Below are 12,367 nucleotides of genomic sequence, written 5' to 3'. Positions count from 1 at the left end.
CCCTCCCCAAGTCCACCTCTGCCCCCCCCCCCTCCCGAACAGAAGGCTGGCTACACCCCTGGTTATAAAGCATTTACCTCCACGAGCTTTTTTCTTTTTCCCTATGGTCCCCGTGTCAGAAGCTGACATTTGTCTTGTTCCCTTCAGTGCCTCATTCCCACAGCAACTTATGCCACCCTTCATATCCAATAGCTGACCATACTTGAGAGAGGCCCGTCTTGAGGCAGCTTCCGCCACAGGGTCTTCCAGTCCATAATGCGAGGTCCCACTCTGCCCTGGGGGGTTTTCATCCATTGGTTTCCAGCCCTCTCTTTAGGTCTGTGTTCCATTGTCACTTCTCTCTCTCTGTCTCGCATCAAGTGTTTGACTGAACCAGGAGGCTTCACCTGCTTTTTCTCAGAGAGAAGCAGCCGCCCCAAAGGGCTGGAGACTGAAGGTGGCAGTGCCAGAGTTCCCAGACCCATCATTACAGGAGGGTGTGCCACTCATTCCATGAGAGCCTGGGTGGAGAAGGCAGGAGCGAAAGCCAGAGTGCTCCAAATAGCACAGAAACACTTTCCATCTCAGATCGATGTTTTCTGTGCTTTTAAGCAGCACTTACTCCCTGTTATAAAACTCAAGCACCCCATGTCCAGAGACCTCTAACACCCCGCCTCCCTTCTGAGTCCATGCCAGCTCTCTACGGTCCATAGGATGGGTTTCTGATGACAATCAGCACAGCAGCACCTCGGTAGACACATTTATAAGACTATGAGGGGCTGTCAAAAGTAATCCTTAGGATTTCAGTGCAAATAGAAGAAAGCCGAAACAATAAATAAATAAATTCAAATAGCCTACCCTTATTTTTTTTTTTTTAAGAGTTCTTGGCACGTTTAAGACTGGCAGGTCTAAATTCCTCTGTGAATCCAACCAACTGGAATAGGTCAGGGTGTGCCACACACAGGTATGGAGAACAGCCTACATCTTAAAGGTGGGTGGAGGGGTGCGGTGAAAGAGCAGAAATGTTCCCCGTTTCACATGCAGGAGAAAGGCAGAGCTCTGGCGTCTCAATTCATGGAGGAGATGATGCAGGGAGGAGGGTTTCGAGTTGTTAAAAACCCGGCACATTCTGGGGAAGGGGGGCGTCTATTCCAAAAAGATAGGCTTCACCTTAAGCAGGGTGGAACCAGGCTGCTGCCGGTGCTAATGTTTGAAAGCTGTTCTCTCTGAGAGAAAGCCGACTGTCGCTCGGGAGCATGTGGTTCTGAGTAAGGTATGTCTGAAAGGTACTATCAAAACAAGGAAGTTAGGGCATCCCGATAGAGAGGTTGCAACAAAGGCAAAAGTAGCCCAGACATTAAAGGCTGCAAATTATCCTTGTCAACTGCTAAGCAGATTGTGGATGCAAAAAACGAAACACAAATGGTAGAACCCTAAAAAGCAAGATGGAAGAAGAGGGGGTGACTCTAGAACCGGGCACCTCCATTAGGTGCCTCAACACCACAGGGTAAATGTCTATTCTTTAGTGGAACCCAGTGGCATAGCTACGTGGGGCTAGGGGGGGCCTGGGCCCCCCTCAAATTTCCTCTGGGCCCCTGGTTTTGCTGGCGGGGATCCCCAACCCCCACCAGCTGAAGCCTTGTCCAGCGCCGGTCTCCGGTGCCGCCACGTTGCCTGCCCTCTTTCTTCTCCCTCACGTCCTGCACACTCCTTTTAGTGAAATTGAGCATGCTCAGTTTCACTAAAAGGAGCTTACAGGACATGAGGGGGAAGAGACAGCAGGGCGGGCAATGTGGGGGCGCCAGAGACTGACGCTGGAGAAGGCTTCAGCTGGCAGGGGTTGGGGACCCCCCCCCCCCCCCAGCCAAGGTATTTGCTGCAGCAGTGGGTGGGGAGGGAGGCAGCAGACCAGAATTGCCCCCCACCACCACCACGAGGTCTGGCTACGTCCCTGCTAGAACACAAGGGTAATCTACTGTTGAGGCTAATATTCGCTGCCCTCACTTACATCACTCACAGGGCTGGCATCAATGTACATAAGTACATAAGTAATGCCACACTGGGAAAAGACCAAGGGTCCATCGAGCCCAGCATCCTGTCCACGACAGCGGCCAATCCAGGCCAAGGGCACCTGGCGAACTTCCCAAACGTACAAACATTCTATACATGTTATTCCTGGAATTGTGGATTTTTCCCAAGTCCATTTAGTAGCGGTTTATGGACTTGTCCTTTAGGAAACCGTCTAACCCTTTTTAAAACTCTGCCAAGCTAACCGCCTTCACCACGTTCTCCGGCAACGAATTCCAGAGTTTAATTACACGTTGGGTGAAGAAAGATTTTCTCCAATTTGTTTTTAATTTACTACACTGTAGTTCCATCGCATGCCTCCTAGTATTTTTGGAAAGCGTGGACAGGTATGCGCGACTTACGCTATTCTATAAGTTACGTGCATAAGAGGGAGCCCCGCCTAGGTCCCACCTATGCTCTGTCTCTGTGTGCATCCTCCTGTGCGAGTTAAGCAGAGATTCGCAGAATAGCACTTAGACTCTCTGATAGCATTTGCGTGGCTATTTGAGCAAGTACAGTACTAGCACTCTAACCTTTTACACGGTTAACATGTGCGTAAATGTGAGTGCTAATCTTAACAACTTGCCCTTTAAATGAAGAGGTAGAACTAACGGGCATTTCAGAGAGCGCATGGAAAGATGATAACCAATGAGACCCAATGATAGGATGGATCAAATTGCAGAAGGGGTGCTGCTATATGTTACAAAGAGCATGCAGTAAAATCAAACATATAAACGGCGAGTGACTGACTCACTCGCAAATGCGCAGTAGAGACTTCCCTCTCTGTCCCGCCCCCGCGTCAATACGTGATGACGAGGGCGGGACAGAGAGGAAAACTGCGCCGCCGAGGTTGATGCCGCTCCCCCCGCCCGCCTAAGATCGCCGCTACCGTTCCTCCCCCCACCCGGCCCGGGCCCTCTCTCCGCTACTAAACTTACACATCCATTCGCCGGAACGCAGCACGCACATCAGCTGAGCTGCCGTCGGCCTTCCTTCCCTGCCTGTGTCCCGCCCTCGCTGACGTTACGTCACAGGAGGGCGGGACACAGGCAGAGAAGGAAGGGCCAACGCCAGGGCAGCTCAGCTGATGTGCGTGCTGCGTTCCGGCGAATGGATGTGTAAGTTTAGTAGCGGAAAGAAGGCCCAGGCCAGGTGGAGGGATGGCGGCAACTCCGGGGGTGGGGGTGGGACGGTAGCGGTGGCGACCTCGCGGGGAGGGAGGGGGAAGGAAAACCCCAATACCAGCCCGTTTTTACGGGCTCAACAGCTAGAAAAAATAAATATTCTGCAGGAAACAGACTGCACCGTGGAATCTGTATGGATAGAAATTGCAAGGGTAAAAGGAAAGAGAATAGTGATGGGGGTATACTACCATCCACCCTTGCAGAATGAACAGACAGATGATGAAACTCTAGCAGAAATTAGGGAAGCTAACAAATATAGCACATTATAAATAATGGATGATTTCAATTACCCCAAAATATGCAATTCTCAGTGGTTCCTGCTGGCCCTACACAATAAAATGGAGAGAAAAAAAAAGCCCTTAGCACTCTTACACTACGGAAGTCTCAATCATTGGTCAAAACAACTCCAACTATCCAAAGAAACTTCAAAAAGCACTGAAATAACATGTAGCTTCCAAAAGGATATCCAAAATATGTAACAGAAATAACCACGGAGAATGGAAAGTCCCAGTCCCAGTAACAGTTCTGCTCAAATCCGCTCAACTTAAAGCGGAACAAAGTCTCAATCCCGTTGGCCAATGCTGTAAACTTCTCTACAGCTCAAAGTGCTTTCCACAAAACAAATCATTCTTTTAAACGGACTGTTGAATCCCGATCCTGACAAGAGACCCTGTTTCGTCTTCAGCTGCCTCAGACTTGAATTCTCACGTACACAACCGGGGCGTACAGAACGAGACTGCCAACAGTATGCAACAGGAACAGCTGCAAAGGTTAAGGCTTTAAATCGGGAAAGGAGATAACACTTCGTTTTTGGTAATCTAGCACAAAGCTCGGAAGGGGTAGATCTAGAACTCAACTCAGTCTCTACTTCAGATCTAGAACTCAACTCAGTCTCTACTTCTGATCTACATAAGTACATAAGTAATGCCACACTGGGAAAAGACCAAGGGTTCATCGAGCCCAGCATCCAGTCTCTACTTCAGATCTAGAACTCAACTCAGTCTCTTCTTCAGATCTAGAACTCAACTCAGTCTCTGAACAGCTGCAAAGGTTAAGGCTTTGAATCGGGAGAGGAGATACATCGTTTTTGGTAATCTAGCACAAAGCTCGGAAGGGGTAGATCTAGAACTCAACTCAATCTGTACTTCAGATCTAGAACTCAACTCAGACTCTACTTCAGATCTAGAACTCAACTCAGTCTCTACTTCACTGCAATCTATCACACTTCCTACCTTATTTTGCTACTTTTGTGACCTGGACTGGTCACTGTTGGAAACAGGTACTGGCCTTGATGGACCTTTGGTCTGACCCAGTATGGCAACACTTACGTTCTTAAACCTTCTTTCTTTGCTCAGACTGGATGCTCTCTGTGGCAAGGACCTAATGTATCTGCAGTCCTTGTACTGTTTATCTTTCCTCTCTTATGGATTTATTATGGATCCACGTCATTTTATTGGTGCTATTTTTATATTATACAGATTTTTTATGAGCCCTATCGCAACATTCTGCTAGTTAGATACAATTCTAGACCATCACTCAGCAAGTACCTTACCCTGGTTGACAGCTTATGCTTATATCTCTTATTTTTTTCATTATTAATTCCCAAATGGCTCCTCCCCTTTCTCCCCCACCCCCACCACACAGCTCCGAAAGGATGACATTACTCTGCATGAGGTCTTGGGGTGGGTGGCAGCATTGGATAAATAGATAGAATGTTATCTACTGATGGGACAGCAAAAGGCACAACCTCAACAGGTATTTAAATATTCATCACACCGTGTTCACCTGGGACACAAGAATGTGCCTTGGGGTTGTCAGAATGAATACCAAAGTGTTTAACATGAAACATTACAAGTCTTGACAGTAACACAGGCATCCACGTGGCTGGGCTGTCTCACGGGCTGTGATGGTAGCTGGGTCCGTCTGGCAGGCTGAAAGATTTGTAATCACCGAGTGCCAGATGCATCAACCAAATGTTAAAAAATAAGAAACGTAAAAGTGCTTAACAATTTTTTAAAAACGAGGAATGCACTACAAAAACACTCCAGAAATGTTCGGAGCGGTATTGCAAAGTAGGATGTAGTATCACAGCATCGTTAAACCCGTCGTTAATCAGCGCCTAAAGCATGCGCAGAGCAGCCAAGCGTTATGCTGGCTGCTCTGCGCATGCCACAAAGGCCCAGCTGTCAAAACAAAACAAAAAAAAAACAACCCCACAAACACGTGTGTTTCGGGAGGGGGCAAAGGCTCTCGTCATGAGCGTCCTGTATGGACGCCTTGCCCCCCCCCCCCAGCTGCTCCCAATTTTAGCAGCCCCAGCCCCGCCCTCCTCCCTTCCTGTGTATTCTCCCACACTAGCTCCGCCTCCTGCCATGCTCCGGTCCCGTGCCCCGCCGCCCCCCTCTTTGGTCGTGGCTGCCGCTCCCCCCCCCCTCCAACGACCCCCCCCCCCCCCCTTTGCCTTACCGGCCCATGCAGCGCCTGTCACCTCTGCTGCACAGGCAAGAACAGCTGATCGGCGATTCAGAAGGCCTCCTCAGACGTCCCTTCTTTCTTCCTGAGCCCGCCCTCCTCTGACGTAGCGGCGACCTGGGGCGTCAATAAAGGACGCCCCTGACATGTTTTCGCCCCCCTCCCAGTTATTTTTTTTATTGGATTTTGTTAACTTCTAGCAGACAGACAGCCCTAACGAGAGGTACAGACTCTCGTTAGATTTCACGGTGTTCTCCTGCGTTAAACGAATCGGAAAAGGTTAGTGCATGTCATTTCAATGGGATTTGTAGAAGAATTGCTCATCTGCATTCAGTTTTCGTTAGCTGCTACTGTCGTCGGAAAATAGGCTTTAGTGCATGGAAAGGATAGGAAATTCTTCCTTGAGGGCTCATTTAACGATGAAAAACGTTTAGTGCATCTGGGCCCGAGTCTTAATGGAAAATGCAGACACTCTTGTAGCTATGCAGGAGAATCCTGAGCTGGAATCACGCCCTGTGCAGCATGCAGTCTAGCGCTCCTGCCCCATCCACTGTGCTATGGATGGATGGAGAGTGATTTTTTTTTTGTTTTACAAGAAGAAATATAATGCATCCACATCTCCTTTGTACCCTACCTCAACATCAGTGGAGGAGTGGCCTAGTGGTTAGGGTGGTGGACTTGGGTCCTGGGGAACTGAGGAACTGAGCTTGATTCCCACTTCAGGCACAGGCAGCTCCTTGTGAGTCTGGCCAAGTCACTTAAGCCTCCATTGCCCCATGTAGCCGCATTGAGCCTGCCATGAGTGGGAAAGCGCAGGATACAAATGTAACAAAAATAAAATAGATACTATTGGAGATTCTACATGGAATGTTGCTACTATTGGAGATTCTACACGGAATGTTGCTACTATTGGAGATTCCACATGGAATGTTGCTATTCCACTAGCAACATTCCATGTAGAAGCCTGCGCGGCCTCATTGGTGATCTGCAAGGGCAACAGTAGCAACAGTGGAGGAGTGGCCTAGTGGTTAGGGTGCTGGACTTTGGTCTTTGGGAACTGAGTTCGATTCCCACTTCAGGCACAGGCAGCTCCTTGTGACTCTGGGCAAGTCACTTAACCCTCCATTGCCCCATGTAAGCCGCATTGAGCCTGCCATGAGTGGGAAAGCGCAGGGTACAAATGTAACAAAAATAAAATAGATACTATTGGAGATTCTACATGGAATGTTGCTACTATTGGAGATTCTACATGGAATATTGCTATTCCACTAGCAACATTCCATGTAGAAGGCTGCGCAGGCTCGTGCAGGACGTCAGACTCACAGAAGCAGAAGCCTGCGCGGCCACATTGGTGATCTGCAAGGGCCGACTTCTACATGGAATGTTGCTAGTGGAACAGCAACATTCCATGTAGAATCTCAAATAGTAGCAACAGTGGAGGAGTGGCCTAGTGGTTAGGGTGGTGGACTTTGGTCCTGGGGAACTGAGGAACTGAGTTGGATTCCCACTTCAGGCACAGGCAGCTCCTTGTGACTCTGGGCAAGTCACTTAACCCTCCATTGCCCCATGTAAGCCGCATTGAGCCTGCCATGAGTGGGAAAAGCGCGGGGCACAAATGTAACAAAAACAAAAATAAAAAATAAATGATGCACAGAGGACTCTGTGAAGCTGTATGAGTAAAGCAGCAAGAAGGCTGTTTCCACAAGACAAGTTAAAAAAAAAAGAGGGCCTTCTCAGGACTGACGGCTACCAATTTCCTAAAATTATACCACTGTCCAGTGCAGCACCCTCACTCCAGCTTCCCAGCAGCTCTCTCTCTCTCCCTGGGGTGGGCATCAGGGAACACCAAGGCACTGCTGGGTAACAAAGAAGTCTTCCAAATGAACCAGGCAGGAGAGGAGCCATCGATACACCCATGTGTGGTGGGCAGATAGCCTGCTACATTTCTATATTTTAAGTGGGTGCCAGGCTAGTTCACATTCTTTTCACATTTTTACAATTCCCAGCTTGCTTTCATCTTTTTGCTTTCCACAACAGCGCATTGCCACAGTCATTCCCCTCCTTTGCTCTCCAATTAAACAAGATTTCCATGAACCAGCTGTGATGAAAAACAAAGCTGACCTCATCTGAGTTAAACCTCCACAGTGGGATGGTCCTGAGAATGCATCATGCCAATATCCACCGACCACCTTAACTCACAGCTGAAAGTGGGAAAGTCCTCAACAAGAGATCAGTCACCCAAGAAAGAAACTATATTGCCCCCCCCCCCCTCCCAAACACACACGCTGAGGCTGGTCTCAGTCCTGGGAGAGACTCCCTGAGATACATGGGGGAGGGGGGGGAACGAACTCAAACTACACCTCAATGAGAGATATCTCACCATCTTCTAACTAGGAAGGAGACCCCAGGCCATCGCAGGGCTTTTTTTCAGGGGGTACTTGGGGGTACTGAGTACCGGCACCTTCCATTGTCTGCTAAAATTGACCCATGGTCCCCAAGTTTTAATGAAAGCGCTCAAGCTCTACACACCAATTCTACCTTGTCATACATTTTGTGACTGGTTGAAGGGAGCCTGGCTATTGTGGGGTGGGTTCCTCAGTGATCTCCCCACCCCTGAAGGGTGGCCAGGCATTTGAGTACCGGCACCTTTTTTGCTAGAAAAAATGCACTGCACGGACCCTAAAGCACTTTCAGGGGAGGAGGAGGGAGAGAGTAAGATAATATTAATGAAATCCCCAACACTCAACTGTAGTAGATTCAAAATTCATTGCCTTTTACTAAGACACGTTGAAATAAATAAATCCTCTCTCCGCACGGAAGAGGTCTTGCAGATGTTGCTGTAAGATTTACACCCCACCCCACCCCCCATTATCTTTTTAAATAGCCAATCCTGCTAGTCTAATTAGAATATCTGCTCATAAATCTAGTAGCTGGTATGACAAAAGGAAAGAAAGAAAAGAGCCTGTCACTTGTATTTTCATTGTAAGACAAATCCCACAGTGCCTGGAATCAGACTGAACAAGAATAAAATAAAGCCGCCGTGAAGACCCTCATCGATATACATCCCCGCCCCCCACCCTGACCATGCTGTGCACCGAAGTAGACTGGTTCCTTCATATCTCCAGGATACCTCTGCTCTCACCTTAGCCTCCTGTGATTATCCCACCTAAATCACCAGTGGTTAATTAGAAGGAATACCTTTTGTCAGTCTGTTATGGTGGAAAGCGAGGGCTACGCTTTTCCTCATGGCTTCAATCTTCTGCTCGCTCAATCCCTGAATCTCTAATTTAACTTAACTCAGACCAACTTCCTCTTTTCCTGGCTACTCAGCACAGACTTGAAGTCTCTTATACTTTAAGTTTCATTCTGACATCAGCTCTGAGGCTTCCTCAGTGTCTGCCGCAGAACGAACAGCTCCCCAAGCTTAGAAAAGCAAAAAAAAAAAAATCCCCATACACCGCCCAGGGAAAGTTCCAGAATTATTTCTATGATACTAAACTAACACCAGCTGATGAAAACTCTGCCAGTTTGAAGCCTCTCCAGGAAAGAGCTTTCTGTCCCCGGCTTGTCCCAGGAGAACTTCCCCAGGAAGGTGCAGGTGAACCTGGTGGGACCTCAAAGCGCGTCTCCTGCGCACCTAAATCTGCACCTTGGTCTGACGCTCAGACTTATTTTACAAGCCTGGTGCGCCTTCCACATTCACCTTCCCAAGGAACTCGGACTCAGCATCAGGTGCTGACTCATAACACTTTTTCTTGTTTCCTTCTGCTGATGGAGCTTTACAGAGGCCAGAAAAGCCCAGCACACAGGGTCTCCTACTTCTGCCACTTACTCACAGTATGATTTTTTTTTTTTTTTTTTTGTTACATTTGTACCCTGCGCTTTCCCACTCATGGCAGGCTCAATGCGGCTTACATGGGGCAATGGAGGGTTAAGTGACTTGCCCAGAGTCACAAGGAGCTGCCTGTGCCTGAAGTGGGAATCGAACTCAGTTCCCCAGGACCAAAGTCCACCACCCTAACCACTAGGCCACTCCTCCACTGTTGCTACTATTTGAGATTCTACATGGAATGTTGCTATTCCACTAGAAGTCGGCCCTTGCAGATCACCAATGTGGCCGCGCAGGCTTCTGCTTCTGTGAGTCTGACATCCTGCACGTACGTGCAGGACGTCAGACTCACAGAAGCAGAAGCCTGCGCGGCCTTCTACATGGAATGTTGCAACATTCCATGTAGAATCTCCAATAGTAGCAACATTCCACGTAGAATCTCCAATAGTAGCAACATTCCACGTAGAATCTCCAATAGTAGCAACATTCCACGTAGAATCTCCAATAGTAGCAACATTCCACGTAGAATCTCCAATAGTATCTATTTTATTTTTGTTACATTTGTAGATTCCATGTAGAATCTCCAATAGTAGCAACATTCCATGTAGAATCTCCAATAGTAGCAACATTCCATGTAGGATCTCCAATAGTATCTATTTTATTTTTGTTACATTTGTACCCTGCGCTTTCCCACTCATGGCAGGCTCAATGCGGCTTACATGGGGCAATGGAGGGTTAAGTGACTTGCCCAGAGTCACAAGGAGCTGCCTGTGCCTGAAGTGGGAATCGAACGCAGTTCCTCAGTTCCCCAGGACCAAAGTCCACCACCCTAACCACTAGGCCACTCCTCCACTCTGATCTTCACTTCCTTCTGCACATCTGCTACTTCCTGAATCTCTTTATAACTCACCCGGTTCATAGCTAATGCTGCCTCATTTATACCAGCAGTGATTAACTGAGGCACAGATTATAGCAGGTTACTTTTTGGAGGGTGCTGGAGGTTATTCTGGAAGACGATAGAATTACCAAGGGGGCCCCCTTTAACTAAGCTGCGTAAGCGTCTACGCGCACCCAACGCGCGCCAAAAATGGCGCGTGGCTCTTGCGGTAATTTCATTTTTGGCGCGCGTCCGATACGCACATCTGAAAAATATTTTTTTATTTTTGGGCGCGCGTAATGGACACGCGCCAAGTGGCATTTGGTGCACGTAGGTCATTACCGCCCGGTTGCTGTGCCAGTCTTTACCGCTAGGTTGGCGGAAAGGTCTCAGACCCCAAATGGACGCACGGCAATTTTCAATTTGCAGCACGTCCATTTTTGGCAAAAATTTTAAAAGGCCTTTTTTTGTTTTACAGGCGTACTAAAAAATGGATCGGCGCACACCCAAAACTACTACTACTACTACTTAACATTTCTAAAGTGCTACTAGGGTTACGCAGCGCTGTACAATTTAACATAGGACAGTCCCTGCTCAAAGAGCTTACAAGCTAAAGGGACACGTGAACAGTAAGTCTGATAGGGGCGGTCAAATTGGGGCAGTCTGGATTTCCTGAAAGAGTTAGGTGCCGAACGCAGCATTGAAGAGGTGGGCTTTAAGCAAAGACTTGAAGATGGGCAGGGAGGGGGCTTGGCGTAGGGGCTCGGGAAGGTTGTTCCAAGCACAGGGTGAGGCAGAATGAGCGGAGCCTGGAGTTGGCGGTGGTGGAGAAGGGTAATGAGAGGAGGGATTTTTCCTGTGAACGGAGGTTTTGGGCGGGAACGTAAGGGGAGATGAGGGTAGAGAGGTAGTGAGGGGCAGCAGACTGAGTGCATTTGTAGGTAAGAAGGAGAAGCTTGAATTGAATGCGGTATCTGATCGGAAGCCAGTGAAGTGACCTGAGGAGAGGGGTGATATGAGTATATCGGTTCTGGCGGAATATAAGACGTGCGGCAGAGTTCTGAACAGATTGAAGGGGGGATAGGTGACTAAGTGGGAGGCCGGTGAGGAGTAAGTTGCAGTAGTCAAGGCGAGAGGTAATGAGAGCATGGACGAGAGTTCGGGTGGTGTGTTCAGAGAGGAAAGGGCGAATTTTGCTGATGTTAAAGAGGAAGAACCGTAAGCCATTTTTCATCGCGCCTAAGACAAGTTTATGGGAAATTACAACTTATTCAAACATAAAGACCATTTTTTAAGGGACAGTGGTACAAGCAGTTCCCATCTGTTCTTTTAGCTATTATTTTTTTATTTCTTTATGGCATTTGTACCCTGCATTATCCCAAATAAATTTGGCTTCAATGTGGCTTACATCAAACTTTTAAAGCAAATTACAATACGAGAACTAGAACAAAAATACAAAAACCTTAACCCTCCATTGCCCCAGGTACAAATAAGTACCTGTATACAATATGTAAGCCGCATTGAGCCTGCCATGAGTGGGAAAGCGCAGGGTACAAATGTAACAAAACTAAAATAGATACTCTTGGAGATTCTACATGGAATGTTGCTACTATTGGAGATTCTACATGGAATGTTGCTATTCCACTAGCAACATTCCATGTAGAAGGCTGCGCAGGCTTCTGTTTCTGTGAGTCTGACGTCCTGCAGTCAGACTCACAGAAGCAGAAGCCTGCGCGGCCACATTGGTGATCTGCAAGGGCCGACTTCTACATGGAATGTTGCTAGTGGAATAGCAACATTCCATGTAGAATCTCCAATAGTAGCAACATTCCATGTAGAATCTCAAATAGTAGCAACAGTGGAGGAGTGGCCTAGTGGTTAGGGTGGTGGACTTTTGTCCTGGGGAACTGAGGAACTGAGTTGGATTCCCACTTCAGGCACAGGCAGCTCCTTGTGCCT

At 48.0% G+C, this 12,367-nt stretch overlaps 1 protein-coding gene across 8 annotated transcripts in view; it reads right to left on the bottom strand.

Annotated features, from left to right (window-relative positions):
* SRGAP2 (SLIT-ROBO Rho GTPase activating protein 2) overlaps positions 1–12,367 on the bottom strand; it is a 144,968-nt gene that overhangs the window by 82,822 nt on the left and 49,779 nt on the right. Inside the window, exon 1 of one of the 8 annotated variants that reach the window (XM_030220881.1) lies at positions 8,901–8,955. The exons of 5 other annotated variants lie outside the window; for them this stretch is intronic. In XM_030220881.1, the coding sequence (XP_030076741.1) occupies positions 8,901–8,949 (49 nt within the window). In that variant the 5' untranslated portion in view covers positions 8,950–8,955. Of the gene's footprint in view, positions 1–77; positions 156–202; positions 285–8,900; positions 8,956–12,367 lie in introns of those variants that run through there. 2 more of the 8 variants (XM_030220878.1, XM_030220879.1) reach the window with 2 other exon arrangements.

Source organism: Microcaecilia unicolor, chromosome 12, assembly GCF_901765095.1.
Source record: "Microcaecilia unicolor chromosome 12, aMicUni1.1, whole genome shotgun sequence".
NCBI lineage: Eukaryota > Metazoa > Chordata > Amphibia > Gymnophiona > Siphonopidae > Microcaecilia > Microcaecilia unicolor.
Note: the sequence above shows the minus strand (reverse complement) of the source record. Positions and strands in the feature narration are given on the sequence as shown.